Here is a 19,764-nt window from a genome sequence, read left to right as displayed (position 1 = left end):
AGCAGCGCAAACTGCAGTTGCAGAGATGAATATAATACAAGCGTAAGAGCTCAATCAGACACAGTACATATGAGATGAGAGAGACAGAGAAGAGAGAGAGACCGATAGAAACCACACACCACAATAAAGTGCACTCAACCATGTCCTCGGAAGAGAGAGAAGATTGGACAACCTCATCATGCATTCAGTCATAAAAAGGAGGTGTAGGAATTCTATTCCATATGCAAAATAAAAATCAAGGTATTCAGAAATGACTACCTTTCTGTTTCTGACGGAAACAAAACAGGATTACTAGTAGTTACAGCCCTTTTTATTTCAGATATAAAAATGACAACGCTTGATTCACAACCATTTTGCTAAGAATAATTAGAAACAAAGACGAGCACAACAAGACCAAGACATATCCCTGGGGCTACACGACAAAGACAGTTTTCATGGTCAACGTTTCTCCGTTTCAACACAAGTCTCAATAAAACAATAGAATGTCTCCTTTTCTCACTTTCCTTTCATTAGTTTCTCTCTCCTAAACATAAACTACACCCCATACCATTAAAGGGACAAAACATACAACCAATAGAGACAAAAAAATACAGAACACATACACTACTGAGGAAGTATAGACTACTTCCAACTGTTGGTCATCATAGACTTTCTGACGCAACATCAATCAAAGTCTGTAGAAGGGTGTTTGACAGTTTGAGAACTAAATCCGATATGAGTATTTAAAGATTTATGTCCTGAAAGTGGCATCACATTGATTGCCAAAATGAGTAATGGTAAATGATTCATTACACCCTTGACAACAACTAAAATATTTAACATGACATATTAAAGCTAGAATCTTCAGCTAAAACAATAACAAGGTGGTACCCCTCCTCTGTTTAGTAAAAAGCCTGGAGAAATGTAACCACTGTCAAATTCATAGACATAGCTATGGACATAATCAAACAAATGACAGTTTTAACCATGTTTTAAAGCTATACAGTATTTGTTTACATTTACCTTGTTTGCAAACATTGAAGCAAAAAAAGCACATATCTGGGGTTCTGACTGGGTACGACGGTTGAACTAAGCTCATGAGGCATTTATACATTATATTCTTCAAGAATCAATGGGTATGTATCATCAATGTGCAAGTCAGAAAATGGATCGAACAACTCCCACTGGGCAAAAATGTACTGCACCAACGATGTTTCCACCATCCTTTAAAATCAAAACTCTATGTGGTGATGTTGAATCAATGTGGGAAACTGAGTAGATTTGAAAAGGGCATCAGGGTAAGGGAATGTCTGTAACGGGTTCCTTCCTGGGATGAAGGAGAGGACCAACACGCAGCGCGGCTAGTGTTCAACATGATTTAATAAAGAATATATGAGAACACTACAATCAACAAAACAAGAAAATGTGAAAACCAAAAGCAGTCCTATCTGGTGCAGAACACAAAGACAGAAGACAACCACCCACAATCCCCAACACAAAACAAGCCACCTATATATGATTCTCAATCAGGGACAACGATTGACAGCTGCCTCTGATTGAGAACCATATCAGGCTGAACACAGAAACAGACAAACTAGACACACAACATAGAATGCCCACCCAGCTCACGTCCTGACCAACTCTAAAACAAGCAACACACATAAGAACTATGGTCAGGACGTGACAATGTCATATTTTTTTCACCAAACTTTTCACCTAAATCCAATGACATGGTGAAATGTTTTGTTGATTTCCCATCGAATTGACATTAGTTGACAACTCAACCAAAATTAGATCAAAGCTAGACATTGAAGTGACATCTGTGCCCAGTGGGTAAGGATTCTAGGATTCTAGGGATTTTGTAGTTCTGCTTTCACAGTGCCTTGGTTGAGGTACTGTTTACTGTTTCTAGGCACTTGAAGACACAAGATGAACATTCAGTCCAGTGTAACAGCCAATCATAATGACAAGATCAATAGTACTGTACAGCACTACAACCAATCACAACAACCAAATCAATATGGAGACACTCTCAGAGACTTATACAATATATTTCTCATTAAATCCTACTGTTGGGAAAACATATGACGATGAGAAATAGAGGTCATGTTCCTTCCCAATAAACACTGTGAAATTAAAATTATAACAGTCGACAAAAAAGTAGTTCGGAATTGAGTCAGAAATCTCAAAAGGTATTGACCACATGACTTCATAAACAGTCGAGACAAAAAGGGGCACGTTGATGGCACTGACAAACCGAGCCGGTCAGGCACGTGCAGACGGGCAGGTGCAGTCCAGTGGCTTGTCCAGAGGCCCGTCTTCACATTAAAAATAGTTACATACACCTTGCAAGTTTGCCACTGTGTAAACTATCCCATGGACATGTAAGAACCCCCACCGCTGTCACTGCCACCACACATAGCCCACTGCTAGAGCACAGTGCTGGCTGTGTCAAAGTCCTTGCTGATCTGGGAGGAGCTGGGTAGAGACTTGAGGTACTCCATGTGTCTCCTCGCGTCCTCCTGGTTGTGCCTGACGTAGTAGATGACGTAGGCGATCACCATGGCGAACCAGCAGAACATGGTCACGAACATGGCCACGTCGGTGGTCTTGTGGTGGAAGTTACAGAAGTTGATGCCAGAGTCCAGGACCTGAATGACGGGCCGGCCGGCGTACTCGTCCTGGACAGAGGTGTGGCAGCTCACCTCGTTGACCGTCTCAGGGTCCAGCCTCAGCTCCCTCAGTACCTCCTGGAGGGAACACTCGCAGTGCCAGGGGTTGTTGGAGAGTCTTATACGGGCACTCAGCTTGGTGAAGGCCTCCTTGGGGACGCTGCGGAGCTGGTTGTTGGAGAGGTCCAGGGAGCGGAGTCCCTCAGAGACCCCCAGGAAGGCCCCTGCGTCGATACTCTCGATGTGGTTATACGACAGGTCCAGTTCCTTGAGGCGGCGGAGGTCCTTGAAGGCCTGGTTGGGGATGTGGCTGATCCGGTTGGACGAGAGCAGGAGGGTGACGGTGTCTTCCGGTAGGTCCGGGGGGATCTGGTCAAGGCTCCGGGAGACGCACTGCACCACCACGCCATTCCTCTCCGAGCAGTGGCAGCTCTTGGGGCACGGTGTCGCCATGACAACCATGAGGGCCGCCACGAGACACAACGTCCTCACGGGGGAAGTGGAGACACAGAAAGAAGAAGGGAACAGGGCTTGCCAACGTGGCTGAGGAGGCCCCATTAGCTCAGCCGGTAAAAGACCGGACTATCCCTGCGGTTCCAGAGCAGGTTTCAATGATTATTGATGGTATACAGCAGCTACTCATATACATATAATTTGATCCTGTACCAGCTTAATAACCCTCTATCTTCATCCCCATATCCATCCATTGGAGTCCAGTGAAGTGACTGTAGAGTTTGACCAAAGACAGTCCGGAGGAATACAAAAGATGTGTTTCAACTAGACAAAAGAGGAAAGGAGTGGGCATATCATTTCAATCCAGACATACTGTAGCACAAGTTTCAGGACAGCCTATCACTCAGTCCTCTGAAGGCAAGGGATCTGAGAGAGAGAGAGAGAGAGAGAGAGAGAGAGAGAGAGAGAGAGAGAGAGAGAGAGAGAGAGAGAGAGAGAGAGAGAGAGAGAGAGAGAGAGAGAGAGAGAGAGAGAGAGAGAGAGAGAGAGAGAGAGAGAGAGAGAGAGAGAGAGAGAGAGAGAGAGAGAGAGAGAGAGAGAGAGAGAGAGAGAGAGAGAGAGAGAGAGAGAGAGAGAGAGAGAGAGAGAGAGAGAGAGAGAGAGAGATTAAAAGAGAGAAACAGGCCATGGCTATTTCTTTAATGATCCATTTAGTGGAAAATTGTTTTTGTTGTAACTCTGTGAAGTCCTGGGTAGATGAACATAACAAAGCATGTTTGAGCTGTAGTAGTGAGAGAAGCCAGTGTTTGAGCTGTAGTAGTGAGACATGCCAGTGTTTGAGAAATAGTAGTGAGAGAAGCCAGTGTTTGAGATGTAGTAGTGAGACAAGCCAGTGTTTGAGATGTAGTAGTGAGACAAGCCAGTGTTTGAGATGTAGTAGTGAGGCAAGCCAGTGTTTGAGATGTAGTAGTGAGACAAGCCAGTGTTTGAGATGTAGTAGTGAGACAAGCCAGTGTTTGAGATGTAGTAGTGAGACAAGCCAGTGTTTGAGATGTAGTAGTGAGACAAGCCAGTGTTTGAGATGTAGTAGTGAGACAAGCCAGTGTTTGAGATGTAGTAGTGAGACAAGCCAGTGTTTGAGCTGTAGTAGTGAGACAAGCCAGTGTTTGAGATGTAGTAGTGAGACAAGCCAGTGTTTGAGATGTAGTAGTGAGACAAGCCAGTGTTTGAGATGTAGTAGTGAGACAAGCCAGTGTTTGAGATGTAGTAGTGAAACAAGCCAGTACTCATATCTTCAGTGATTCCATCTGGGTAGAAATCATACCTATTGATTTTTTGTTGCACAAAGGCTTTGAAAAACAGTACATTGAAAAAGCATCCTTTAAAAAGAAATTCTTGATCAATGACACTCTGCAAAACAAAAAACTATTTTGATCTGTTAAAAATAGGTATTGATAATGCATTAAGGGGAAATATTGTTTATCCAATTTGAGCACCAATTTTCCAAAGCTACAAGATAACTACACAACAATGTGGTCTATTTGAGTTTGATTGATACTGTACTGTATGGTGTGCGCATGTTCTCCCATTACTTACAGTGCTGAACGCAAAGAGAGTATCTCCAGTCTCCAGTCCCTTGCCCTGACAGTATAAATAGAAAAGATACATTACCCTAGTAATAATAGAATTGCTCTGATAGTTCCAGGTGGTTACTCCCAATTCCGGACCATGGAGATTCACAGCAGCAAGCCTACTGTAAAACTCTTGACGAACGTTCCCAGAATAATTGAAATCATTGAGGAATTTTTCCCTGTGATTTGTTTTCTATTGAACACTTTTACATAGACCAAACAGAAACTGTGACTCAACATTCCCTTTCATTTAATTAATATTTGCTGACAACATTCCAGAGACAGTGACTTTTTGCATTCTCCAAATGTTTGCGCAGCATTCATTTATGACAAAGGTGGTTTATAACCTCACAACAAGCTCAAGGGAAACCATAGCATTCAGCCAACATGTCCTGCTCTCTGTCTGCCTGTTTGAAGTCCATGAATCCTCACAGATCTACCACCACATTATTAGCTAGATACCACAGCTTAATTTAGCCACAGTTAGCCCACATGTCCGACTGAAACCAAAACATCAAACAGTATATAGCCTATGATCACCCGCGGACAGAGGGTCTGCTTTGTCTCTGTAACCCAGGGCGACACAGAAACCTAAATGTTCGATTTATCCTTCTCGTGACATACAGTACTTCCATAGGTACAATTAGGCTACCAGTGGTCCGCAAGCAGCAAAACATATGCAGTTTTAACAAGGCGACTCACTTTTCAGAATGCATGGGGTCTTTCAGGTGGAGAAAGTACGTTCTTATTTTTCTTTATGGATCGTCCCATGCATGGTAGAGGCACTGTTTCATTAGTGTCACTGTTAATATAGTCTAATGTTCATCATCAATATATTGGTGGGGGTGATAATGATGATGATGATGAAGAACCGGAGGTAGTATAATTTATTTCAAGTTCAAGTTTTATTGTTACATGCACAGAACAATGAAATGGTTATTAACTTGCGAGCTTAATTTCCCATCCAACTCAATTGATGATTTCTGTAGTCTAACAAGTAATAGGAATGTACTTTTGAATGACCTTAAAAGACGTAGAAAAATATCTACAAATACTAATCTTCAATAATATCGACCTTTTATAAACCAACTGTCTATAGCACTACTTACCTGGTCTTTTTCTCCCGACTTGTTTTCAGAATGAGAGTATGGTCCAGTCAGGGCTATACCGTTGCTTCATCGATGTGAAGTAAAATGTAAACCAACAAATGAATCAGTATCGAGTGGAGAGTGGAGAGTGACCGAACATAGAATGAGCGCAGTAGGTATAACTCACCTCGCCAGCGCACCGCCTCCACTTGTTGCTGTCATAATAAAAGGTACTATAAAGTTGCTTCTCCTCTACGCTACACTGTATGTGTGTACCGGTTGCCTCAAGAGTTCCCGAACCTCGTTTAGTTTGCGCGCGCACGTATTGGACAGTTTGGATCCATTTGGGACCTCCTCCACTTGCTTTCTTTGCGTTATATTGAGGTGTCTCTCCGAGTTCATCGTAAATCATCCCTGCAATATTTTTGAATGCTTTTGCAAATGTGCGACACATCTGTGGGAAACACTCGAGTCAACATGGGCCAGCATCCTAGTTGAACGCTTTCGACACCTTGTAGAGTCCATTCCCTTACGAATTGAGTCTGTTCTGAGGGCAAAAGGGGGTGCAACTCAATATTAGGAAGGTGTTCCTAATGTTTTGTACACTCAGTGTATATGGAATGCATTGCTTAGAGACACCCCATGCAGAAATATCCAATGAATGTGAGGACTTTCAACATGAAGTCTGTATTCTACCACAGGGAGATGTCAAGCACATCACTCTGTTAAATATGGATTTGCTTGAACTAAATCACTCAGTAATCACGCTCCTGGAGGAGATTGCAAGTGCTGTCCATCTTGAGGACTGAAATGAGAGGACTGTCTAGAAAGCCACAATTTCCTCAATGCAATTCAATTGAAACCATCAAAAAATGGCAACATCTGATCTCGTTCATGATTGATAATAGAACCTGTTTTACGAGATAAACAGAGAAATTACAGGTTTTGATATTGTCATTCTCCCTCTGATAGCCTACTTCTATAGACTGATCACCACAACACAGATGCCAGTGCCACTACAGGCAGGGGAGTTGTCTTTACTCAGTCTTGTTCTGCCAACCATTTATCAATGTTTTTGTTCACGAGGCAGCGCTGCCCTCAGAACAAGATTAAATAAGGTAAACTCCAATTGGCTAGAAGTACTTTACTTCTACTGCTATGAACTCTTACTTTAGCCACCAAAACTAAGTTACAGCAGCTTGCTGTCACTCCTCTCCTCAGCCTCCTCAGTCACCCCTAGCTGATTATTTGTGCCCTGTGCCACCAGGTGTCATCCCTCATATGCCAGACTAGTTCTTCTCGCTGACTGAAGGGTTCCATATCCGGGTGTCACATCCACAATGACTGAGGATCTGAGAATGTACCCTCCCTCAACTCTCTCTCTCTCTCTCTCTCTCTCTCTCTCTCTCTCTCTCTCTCTCTCTCTCTCTCTCTCTCTCTCTCTCTCTTTTGCTGTCTTTTTCTCGCTCTCTGTCTCTCTCTCTCTCTCTCTTTCTGTCTTTCTGTCTCTCTCTCTCTCACTTTCTCCCTCTGTCTCCTTCTCTCTCTCTCACTCACTCACACAGAGGCCAGGCCACTCACACATGTCTGGTTGGTGATATGGCACATGACCATAGCTGGAACTGATTACATATATGTAATTAAATGGAGCCTTAGTGTTGAGGAGGGTGAGGAATGAAATCACTGAGAGGAAATCAAAATTTGCAAGGCAAGATATCCAATAATGCCAAATGTGCACCTAAATTTAAAAGGCATGAGATTCTGCAATTTAAACAAGATTGGCAGACCCTTATTCTATTACAGGGCCTTGGGACCGCATCAAAATTCTTCAGCGAATTTGAATGGATTCAACTTTTCTTCCCCTTAAGGGTTTGGAAAGATTTATGGCTGGTTGTAATGATATTAGACTTGGTGGAAGCTGGCTCTTTAAACATGTAGAGTTGAATTATTATGCCAGACATCAATAATGATTAAATTACTTTAGAAGACCCTACTTCACCTTTGTCCCAGCTGGCCCCTTTGGCTGATGGATATTGATGAGAATCCATGACTTGGGAGAAAGAGACCCACTCATGATATTATAGAATGTATTGTAAGTGTGTTTTTACTATCATAAAGACGTTCTTTTAATGTTCAAACTCTGTTCTGATATTTTACAGTGCTGGATGGAGCCCCCACTAAGACCTTGTTGAGGACTTCTAAGACTTGTCCCTATGTATTGGACTTATCTCCTAGTACAGTGCTTGTAGTACAAAAAACGTTGCATCAAGGAACACAATGCCTATCCATAGCCTCTGTAATCCTCTTTAAGCCGCTCCACTTCTTATCATGTTTTACTCATATCACCTCAAGCAGAGGTGACGAGGGATTCAATTTGGAAAGTTTGCTACCTGAGCTTTGGTAATAGCACTTCATAGAACTCCCCCCCCCCCCCCCCCCGCCATCCGTTCCTCACATTCTATTTAGTGTGATGGAATATAATACCTCAGTCACAGAGTCTAGAACAGAGGAGGGAGGGAGGGAGGGAGGGAGGGAGGGAGGGAGGTTGATAGGTTGATAACGGCTGCTAAAATGACATGAGAGAGTGTGTCACAGCCATCTGTTTGATTGCTTTAGATTCAGTTTAGCAATCATTCTCTCCTTCTCTACCTCTCCCTCGCTCACTCTCCCTCTCTACCTCTCCCTCGCTCACTCTCCCTCTCTACCTCTCCCTCGCGCACTCTTCCTCTCTACCTCTCCCTCGCTCACTCTTCCTCTCTACCTCTCCCTCGCTCACTCTTCCTCTCTACCTCTCCCTCGCTCACTCTTCCTCTCTACCTCTCCCTCGCTCACGCTTCCTCTCTACCCCCCCTCGCTCACTCTCCCTCTCTACCTCTCCCTCGCTCACTCTCCCTCTCTACCTCTCCCTCGCTCACTCTCCCTCTCTACCTCTCCCTCGCTCACTCTCCCTCTCTACCTCTCCCTCGCTCACTCTTCCTCTCTACCTCTCCCTCGCTCACTCTCCCTCTCTACCTCTCCCTCGCTCACTCTCCCTCTCTACCTCTCCCTCGCTCACTCTTCCTCTCTACCTCTCCCTCGCTCACTCTCCCTCTCTACCTCTCCCTCGCTCACTCTTCCTCTCTACCTCTCCCTCGCTCACTCTTCCTCTCTACCGCTCCCTCGCTCACGCTTCCTCTCTACCTCTCCCTCGCTCACTCTTCCTCTCTACCCCCCCCTCGCTCACTCTCCCTCTCTACCTCTCCCTCGCTCACTCTCCCTCTCTACCTCTCCCTCGCTCACTCTCCCTCTCTACCTCTCCCTCGCTCACTCTCCCTCTCTACCTCTCCCTCGCTCACTCTTCCTCTCTACCTCTCCCTCGCTCACTCTCCCTCTCTACCTCTCCCTCGCTCACTCTCCCTCTCTACCTCTCCCTCGCTCACTCTTCCTCTCTACCTCTCCCTCGCTCACTCTCCCTCTCTACCTCTCCCTCGCTCACTCTTCCTCTCTACCTCTCCTTCGCTCACTCTCCCTCTCTACCTCTCCCTCGCTCACTCTCCCTCTCTACCTCTCCCTCGCTCACTCTCCCTCTCTACCTCTCCCTCTCTACCTCTCCCTCGCTCACTCTTCCTCTCTCCCCCTATAACGGCCTTAGGAAGCTAAGGAGCACACCTTAAATATGAAACACACATCAGATCAGTCGAGCTGCTCAGTGGCGACCCGTCATTCAGGGCAGGTGAGCCCCACCTGTTTAGCATTGACATTAATTAATGTCACATATACTTTTGCAAGCAATGTAAAAAATATATATATATTGAGTTGATAAAGCCACATACAAACATGGTTTCTTTCCTGAGTAAGGCAGCTCCAAAATACAGGTGTTTCAGCCTAGCTCAGTGCTTCCTGTGGTGGAGGGGCAGCCAGAGGGATATACAGACGTAGGCGTGATTGGCTCAGTGTTCTGTCACTCATGGGGGCACTACGTCACTGCAGATTCTACAGGGAGAGCTAGGCAGTTCAAGCCCCCTTGGGTGCTGCCAAAGACATTAGAAGTGCCCATCCGAGGCGGTTCAAGGTCATTGGCCACAGATAAAATGACGTCAAATCACATTATATCTACCGTAGCTTTGATTGGACTGATCATATTACTTTCAAAATCTTAGCTAGCAAGCTAGACAAGCAGTCATCATGAATCACGTCGACAATCTACTGGCAAATCCTTATCAATCCTTGTCATATGAAGATGAATTATAGATAAAATGTATCGTGCTCATCGGCCATTGGACATAAACATTACACAACAAGTTGGAAATCGCAAATTCAAAAATGACTGGTTTGGAAGGAATCAGGGGCTAACTGCAAGCGTTGCAAAGCAATCACTATTTTGCTTTCCCTGCCTGCTATTCGGTGGAGAGGGTGTGTGGTCCAAGTCTGGGTTTAAGGATTTAAAACACCTGTCTGAAATGGTATCTTTTTTAAGCTTAAAAAGATAAACATTCACTCACAATAACATGGTCCAGAAAAGGTTGAATACATTGACCATGCTGTCAATCCAGCATGACTTCTGCTGTGTTCAAAACAACTGGAAACTCGTAACTGGGAAATCTCAGACTTCAGTGAGTTCAAGACAACTGGGAACTCTGAATAAAATTACCTCAGATTGGGAAAATAAGTTTTGTCTGGTCATCCAACTCGGATTTCCAAGTGGAGAACTCAGGCCTCTTTCTAGAGCTCCTACCTGAAGATCACTGAAGTCATGATTCAACTTTTTTTTTTCAAGTTCCCAGTTGTATTGAAAGCATATTTGATGACAAAATCTTCCCACAGGAAGGACCACCAAGCCACCTTCCTGTTCAAGTGAGCACAGCACAACAATGGTGAGTCCAAAAATGTCTTGTATGCTGCTGCATAAATTAGCTCATGTGCTTTTCTTCACGAGGAGGGGATACTATATAATGTTGTTGGGTCTGTAACAATGTGACAGTTTCTTCTTATTCAAATGTTTGTTTTCAATAAGAAATTCAGTACTAGGTCCATGTAATTCCAGTTGATATGGCGAGGGTTGTTTTGTTTGCGCAATGCGCTGTCTGTGAGTCGGTATATTGTCTTTAAAAGTGGATCCTCGTGATTGTATTTTCCTTCCTTTTTAGACCACATAGGCCTAATACAATACTTCAAATGGTAGGCTAACCACCTCTCTCTCTCTCTCTCTCTCTCTCTCTCTCTCTCTCTCTCTCTCTCTCTCTTTCTCTCTCTCTCTCTCTCTCTCTCTCTCTCTCTCTCTCTCTCTCTCTCTCTCTCTCTCTCTCTCTCTCTCTTTCTCTCTCTCTGGTGACTTAAAGAAGAGTAAAGTTAAGGCCTCAACATCTTGCTGAATTTATCTGAACTAATATCTATCTGAATTTCTGTCGGTGTCCATTTTGAAAGAGCTGAAGGAATATGTCTACCTCGTCGCAGCTCGTTTGCTTGCAGTTGCTTATACTTAGAGCTGTGTTCATGATATATGAACAAACATTGTGAATTTACTGAACATAAATGTAATAATGTTTGTGTATGGTTCAAAAGTTAAAACTCATGTTGGCGTTTGTTATTATTGAAAGACAATGCGGTTCTTATTGACTTACACAAATCCTCAAGGATTCATTAGAAACCACATTTGTTTCATCTAGTCAGCCATATCAGCTATGGTTTTAAAAAGGCAGTAAATGAGGCTGAATGAACTGTTTCGCTGCCAGACAAGGCTCCGCTGATAGCCAGGTGTAGCAGTGCTAAGGATTCACTCCATGGTGCTGAAAGGAAAGCCCCGTGTCGGGACATCTTTATGTAGGCCCTAACAGTTTGTGGGCACCGTTTGTCACCGTTATAGTGCCATTAATGTATTGTTTGGTGATGTGTTGTGGCTTTGCTGGGATGTATCTGCCGATTTTAGATTTACATGCTAAAATCGCAACTGGAGCTGCTTTCGCACAAGGAGAGAGTCTCTGACTGACAGTGGCTGCTGGAGCAAACCGAGGATGGACCAATAGAAGGACTGTGGATATTAGTCTTGAACAATAAAGAGTCAAATTTTCTTCTGGGGTCAACCCATTTAGTTTTCAATATACCGGTGATTACCGTATTCTTCCTGCATTCACTCCTCAGTAAGCTATTTACAGGAGTCTGTTGAACAGTGATTTTCCTGCCTTTCTCTCTGGGTTTTCTTCTTCAAGCATGACTGTGATGAGACAAAGACAGAGAGTGGTCCCACTCCCTATAGGAAGTCCCCTTTTTATGTCCTCTAATTAAGCTTCATTGACAATCTTTCAGTCAGAATGTACTCATCTGAAAGCATACAAACATGCATATTGCACCTCACACACACACACACACACACGCACGCACACACACACAGCTGTACATACACACATGCACACACACACACACAAACAAAATGTTTTTTGTTAACGAAGGCTGTTGCAGAGAGAAAAATAGCTACAAGGTGTGCTCATGAGATATCATCATATTATATTCAATATTCATCAAATGGGCTCGCTCTGCAAATGGACGTTCCAGAGCCATTAGACTACTGTGAGGCGCAGTCAACAATTCTTCACTATGACCAATCAGTCATCGGTTGTTGGAGTTTTATCTTGACGGTTTACTCCTAAAGCCTTTATTTGTCTTCGAGGAGTGTAATGCATATAGATGTGACAAACAATAGAAGATGTTCTATTTAAAGTTATACTCATATTGTTCTTGACAACTGACTGTGAGGGGACACCACAGACTGTAGCCTGTAATGGAATTGCTTCATACTGCACCCTGGGAAAGAACAGAGTCATAACATTCTCATTCTTTCACAAGCCAATCAAAAGATACCTGCGTCAAAAACAATCTCAACATACCACTTCTCTCCCATAATCAGGAATCATGATCATCTACAAACTCTGCATCTGTCTACCTCACATGAGTCTGAAAATACATTTATCGTAATTTAAAATGTCACAGTTTCTTAAGCATCTATAAATCTATATAAATACTCTCAAAGCATTACAGCCGTACAGTGGATTGACTAAGCTCTGAGAGGACAGAGAGAGACTTGGTGACTTTGAGTATCCTATTGCATTTCACTGGCTGCCTGACACCAGCAGTAATGATATGTCCCATAGAGAGAGAGCCCCAGGTACAGTGCAGAGGTCTCCCTCCTGGTCCATCTCCTCTAGTAGTCCTCTGGTGTCAGGTTGGACATGAGCCAGAGAGGGCCTGCCTAATGAGAGAGGGACGGGGGAGGAGAGAGGAGTGAGGGAGTGAGAGAGAGACAGAGAGAGAGAGCGAGAGAGAGAGAGAGCAGGCAAGGAATGGAGGTGGATGAGCTATGGTTGAGTGAGCATAGTAGAAAGAATGAGCGCGAGAGAAATAGAGAAGGAGAAAAAGGGCGAGAGAGACAAAGCCAGGAGAGAGGAGTGATTTGGATGTGGTATAGGAAAGGAAGACAGAGAGATGAGAGGTTAGTTATAGGTCTGGTAGTGGTGGGTGGTAGAGCAGGGGTGGACACTGACTGGACAATGTGTGCCTGCATTGAATAAGACGCCAATCACCTCCTGAAAGTGGATTGATCTTCAGTGAGACCACCTTGCCTGGACCCTGCCTGGACGTGCTTCCCTGAACACCTGATCATTTGTCTGGGTCGAAGACACCCTTAACCCCCCCTCCATTCTATGTTTTCCACCACGCTCAGAGCACAAACCTTTCCTCCCTCGGTCAACACCCACTCATAAAGTCAATGCATCGCTGTGTGTTTTCACTGATTGTACAAGAGAAGGTGTCACTCCTGTTATGATGAGAGGATTGGGACATGGTAAAGATATATCCAAGGGCTTTGTGTAAGATCCATTCCATAGACTTCCGCTGGGATTCATTTCCTTGCCTTGATCACGTGGATGGAAGCCAGGGCTAGATGTCCAGGGCATCCTGTAGAACAGTGTCCTGGACTGGGAGTGGGACTGAGGGATGATAGCCAAGACTCTTGTGTGGAAAACTCATTTCTATCCTGCTTTTGAATATTGTGTTAGATCGTTTACAGTCAAAAAGCTGCAACTAAGCAAGGCAGTTCCTGTTCTCCCTGTTACCCTGCCAACCCAAGTCAAGGACAAAAAAGTTGGAACACAGGAAATGTAATTAATTCAGTGTGAACGGTCACTGAGACCTTTCCTCAATGCTTGGTTTGCCAATGACACAGGGTATATGGAGAGTCCATTCATTATACCACACGTGTCAAACTCATTCCACAGAGGACTGAGTGTCTGCGTGTTTCCACTCCTCCCTTGTACTTAATTGATGAGTTAAGACCACTAATTAATAAGGAACTCCCCTCACCTGGTTGTCTAGGTCTTAATTGAAAGGAAAAACCAAAAACCTGCAGACACTAGGCCCTCCATGGAATGAGTTTGACACCCCTGCTTTAGACGTTAATATAGAGCCTTGGCATGCAGACGGTGTATTCTCTCCAGGTATCTGTCACCTGGCCCTCTATCCCTGTGCAACTGTCCTCTTTTATATGACACTCATCTCACACCCATTAAGCTTATAGACATATTAAAATATCCCTATTACTGTAATACTATTACTGTAAAACCCAAAGGAATGAAATCATGATGGACTACTGTCCTCTATCCTTGTCTATCATTGGAGCCAGAGACAAAGACCCTTGATTGACCCCAGGAAGAGTAGGTGCTGATTTAGCAACAGCTAATGGGGATCCTAATAAAATACTACAATTGTCTTGTTACACAGGTATAAAGGCAACTTAAGGTACATTTCTACTGTTTTTCTGATATATTTGACTTGTAATGATGTCCAAAGAAATAATAAATTAACCTCAACTTCTGACATACTGCAGTGATGTAAAGTACTTAAGTAAATATACTTTGAAGTACTACTTATGTAGTTTTTTTTTGGTTTTGTTATTTGTTATCTATCTTACTATTTTTATTTTTGACAACTTTTACTTTTACTCCACTACATTCCTAAAGAAAATAATGTATTTTTTACTCCATACATTTTCCCTGACACACTAAAGTACTCATTTTGAATAGTTGGCGGGACAGAAACATGGTCCAATTCACACACTTATCAAGACAACATCCCTGGTCATCCCTACTGCCTCTGATCTGGAGGACTCACTAAACACAAATGCTTCGTTTATAAATGATGTCTGAGTGTTGGAGTGTCCCCCTGGCTATCCGTTAAAAAAAAAATTAAAAGAAAATTGTTCCGTCTGGTTTGCTTAATATAAGGAATTTGAAATGATTTATACTTTTACTTTTGATACTTAAGTACATTTTATAAATTACATTTACTTTTGATACTTCAGTTTTTTTAAACCAAATACTTTTAGACTTTTACTCAAGTAGTATTTTACTGGGTGATTTTCACTTTTATTTGAGTCATTTTATATTAAGGTATCTTTACTTTTACTCAAGTATGACCATTGGGTGCTTTTTGCACCACTGACATACTGTATGTTTGTATTTCCTGTTCAATCCCATACAGCAGCTAGTGATAGTTGTGTTTGTTTTGATTGGTCTTGTATTGATTGTATTGTGTTGATGTTGTTATTTCGCTATATATTGTATTGATGTTGTTATTTTGCTGTATGTTGTATTGTATTGTGTTGATGTTGTTATTTTGCTATATGGTGTATTGTATTGTGTTGATGTTGTTATTTTGCTGTATGTTGTATTGTATTGTGTTGATGTTGTTATTTTGCTGTATGTTGTATTGTATTGTGTTGATGTTGTTATTTTGCTTTATGTTCTATTGTATTGTGTTGATGTTCACAGGGCTCCCTTGAGAATGAGACCCTGGTCTCAATGGTGCCCCCCCTTTCTAAATCAAAGTTTTTAAAAAACAACAACTTATTTTTTTTTTTTATGGATACTGTCTTCTTCTCCTGCATCGCTAGGCCCTCTAGTGGTATCTCCTAGACATACAAGATGAAACATTCAAGATGAGACATTCAAGATGAGATATTCAAGATGAAGCATTCAAGATGAGACATTCAAGATGAAGCATTCAAGATGAGATTATTCAAGTTGAGACATTCAAGATGATACCATCAAGATGAGACATTCAAGATGAGATTATTCAAGTTGAGACATTCAAGATGATACCATCAAGATGAGACATTCAAGATGATACCATCAAGATGAGACATTCAAGTTGAGACATTCAAAATAATACCATCAAGATGAGATATTCAAGATGAGACATTCAAGATGAGACATTCAAGATAAGACATTCAGGATGAGACATTCAAGATGATACCATCAGGATGAGACATCCAATGAGACATTCAAGATGATACCATCAAAATTAGACATTCAGGATGATACCATCAAGATGAAATATTCAAGATGATACCATCAAGATGAGGTATTCAAGATGATACCATCAAGATGAGGTATTCAAGATGATATTATCAAGATGAGACATTCAAGATGATACCATCAAAATGAGACATTCAAGTTGAGACACTCAAGATAATACCATCAAGATGAGATATTCAAGATGATACTTTCAAGATGAGACATTCAAGATGATACCATCAGGATGAGACATTCAATGAGACATTCAAGATGAGACATTCAAGGTGAGACATTCAGGATGATACCATCAAGATGAGACATTCAGGGTGATACCATCAAGATGAGACAATCGAGATGTGACATTCAGGATGATACCATCACGATGAGACATTCAAGATGAGACATTCAGGTTGATACCATCAAGATGAAACATTCAAGATGAGACATTCAAGATGAGACATTCAAGATGAAACATTCAGGATGAAACATTCAGGATGAGACATTTAGGATGATACCATCAATATGAGACATTCAGGATTATACCATCAAGATGAGACATTCAAGATGAGACATTCAGGATTATACCATCAAGATGAGACATTCAAGATGAGACATTCAGGATTATACCATCAAGATGAGACATTCAGGATGATACCATCAATATGAGACATTCAGGATTACACCATCAAGATGAGTATAAATGATACAAGACAAACCTAGGTTCACAAGAAGAAAAAAAACTTTATTCATTTTCTTACTTACAAACAATTTCAAAAGTAACCTAAATAATGAAATTACTTCAATCTAAGATAGATTTGCTCATTGCAAATAATCCAACTGAAAATATATACCAAGCTCCGTTACATTTTCCTAAATAAGCAAAATATACAGGAGCAAAAACTGAAGAAAAAAAATCTCATGTATTTTTTCAATTTTTGTTGCTGCCACCGCCCAGAAGGAAGGAAATCAAGAAGCAACAATGAGTTGTAAATACATGACAAACGTTCCTTGTATTATATGCACAAGAAAAAATACAAATAATAATTGCACATCATTCCCTTATTATTGCATCAGTTGCATTTTAGTCTGTTTCAGTAGGTGTGTATACTCAGTCATATACGCCAGTGTAAATACAGTTTCAATACACATTAACAACATATGGATATTGAAGTTATTGAAATCACATTGGCATCACTATTTCAACAATTCAATATTCCTGCCTAGTCTGAATGCAATCGATGATGAGAAGCTGAACAGTTCTAAAAAGCGAGCTTGCCAAAAGAAACAGACATTTTAACTTGTTTAAATGACAAACATTCCATTGAATTACAAGCTATGACAGATTTTTAAATTAAACGAAGAACACAAACCCATAATGTCAAGGCTAGCACTACTACTTAAGTTAAACATCAAAATGTAAGAATTATTGCAGAATAATAATCAACTATGCATCGTTCAGTACATCAGTACAGCATTTGGTCCATTGACATATCACGTTTATATGATGAAAGCGGTTGAAATTAGACCCAAAGTCAGGCTCAGCATATTGAAACCAAAACAGGGAGTTAAATGAAACAAACCAATCTTACAGAATGAAAATCCAGACCAGGATGGTTTTTACTGTACTTGAAACCAGTTGGACAGTGAATGAATGACCTGTGTTGAGAGGATAACATTCAATGGCGGTTCATTTGCATCAATGCTGAATATGACCTCAGCCCAAGCTTGCAAACATGACATGTCATAACCGCCTATACTTTGAATAAGCTTGAGAATTGTTATGAAGGGAATTGTACATGTTTAATCCAAGCAAATATAGCCCAAACCTACCCTGAAATCCAATACAGTACACACAAAAAAAACCTAGCTTAAATACCATGATTAACCAAAACAGTCATTATAATGCACCAAGAAACAATAAATAGAATTGCAATTTTTGTTTTTTAAATCATCACTTAAAACGAGCAACATGACTTTGTCATCTAATCTGTTGACATCATCGTAAAAGCATAATGACATTCAAAACCTAAAGCATTAAATAAACAATATTATAATAAAAATAACATGATGGATGAACAATCGCGAATGTGGCGGCATGGGAGTAAACACGTCCGCCCAGGCCCCACGGGTTCCCCCATGAACCCCAGAACATTCCATGGCCCATAAACATTTGGCTCCATCCAAACACCTATGGCCACGTCCCAATAATATCAAACAGCTTCCTCTCCTGGTCTCCTTTCCTTCAAGAGTAGTACATTGAAGCCTCTTTTATCTGTCGTGGACATGGGAGTGAAGGAGACGACGAAAGGAAGCCAACTAAGAGAATTTGGACACAGCAATAGTCTTAAGTCCAACTAATTCCTCACACACTAGAGGCAGTCCACAGTATAATGAAGAGTTGAATTGTCTATTGCATGAGCGTAGCATAGCTGACTACGTGGTCACCCACAGTAGTCTTGGTTAATCGAGTAAACAATCATTTTAGTTTTCAGTCAGTTAGGATACAGTTTTTAGCCACTGATGATTCTTTTCTTGAGTAATTTCCTTTCATGCTTCTTAAATACTATAAATAGGGTTCCTGGAGGATGTGAGGGAGAGTTATTCATTTGGGGTAGTAGTAGGACTAGATGTGAATGGCAAAAAAAACTCATGAAAATAATTGCGGAAAAGGTTTGGAGCAGTGGAGGCTGGTGGGAGGAGTTATAGGAGGACGGGCTCATTGTAATGGCTGGAATGGAATAAATGGAACGGTATCAAACACATCAAACATATGGAAACCGCACCTTTGACTATGTTCCATTAATTCCATTCCAGCCATTACAATGAGCCCATCCTCCAATAGCTCCTCCCATCAGCACTAACATAGCAACACCATAGGAACACTTACACCGAACTGGAATACTCAAATACATACAATACATTACTGAACACATGCAGTATAAGTCATAATGTAAAATACAAGAAATTAACATAGAAAGGAGGGCTCTAGGAGTGATACCATTGGCTCAAAGAGGTCATGTGATGCAGCAAAAAGTGATGGGTAGAGATCGGATTAGTAAGTAGATCATTTTAAGGATCCAAATAAGGGTAAAAATAGAATGATTAAATTGACCTAAAAATACCTCTTTCAAAAGAGCATCATAAAGTAATCAATGGGCTACATCCCACCATACTGTGCCGATAGCATCACCCAGCACCTAGAAAATGGAACAGTTGCATTTTTCCCCAATGTTTTTACACTTTTACATTTTTTTTAAAACATTTTTTTTCAAACTGATATTGAAATCCTATTTTGTAACACTAGCAGAGAGAGTGATAGAGAGAGATAATTCAGAATAACACAATTTGATCCTAATGAACGTTCAACATGCTTCAACACTTCTAAAATCAACGAAAACAAAGACATTACTTATTTTTTCAGTTTCTCTGAAAGCAACAGGTCTCTTATTAGAGAGCGATCATGGTGGTAAGCTGGATGGCCAAGGGAGTTGTTATCAGAGCCAGATTCATTAGTCTAGAGGGCATCATCATCAGGAGTTAGGTAGGAACATCATGTCTTCAGTGGTCAGGAGATGGAGGGAGCGGAGCAGAGGGAGTGGAGGCCGGCCGGGCTGGGTCC

The 19,764-nt window shown here is 41.7% G+C and overlaps 1 protein-coding gene across 1 annotated transcript; it reads right to left on the bottom strand.

Moving 5' to 3' along the window:
• Positions 1-2,408: 2,408 nt before the first annotated feature.
• LOC120033260 (leucine-rich repeat-containing protein 3-like) lies at positions 2,409-3,104 on the bottom strand. Its single transcript, XM_038979534.1, has one exon. The coding sequence runs from the start codon at positions 3,102-3,104 to the stop codon at positions 2,409-2,411; it is 696 nt and encodes a 231-aa protein (XP_038835462.1).
• Positions 3,105-19,764: the final 16,660 nt, after the last annotated feature.

This window comes from Salvelinus namaycush, chromosome 40 (genome assembly GCF_016432855.1).
Source record: "Salvelinus namaycush isolate Seneca chromosome 40, SaNama_1.0, whole genome shotgun sequence".
NCBI classification, from domain to species: domain Eukaryota; kingdom Metazoa; phylum Chordata; class Actinopteri; order Salmoniformes; family Salmonidae; genus Salvelinus; species Salvelinus namaycush.
The sequence above is the reverse complement of the archived record's forward strand: the minus strand, read 5'-3'. Positions and strand labels throughout refer to the sequence as shown.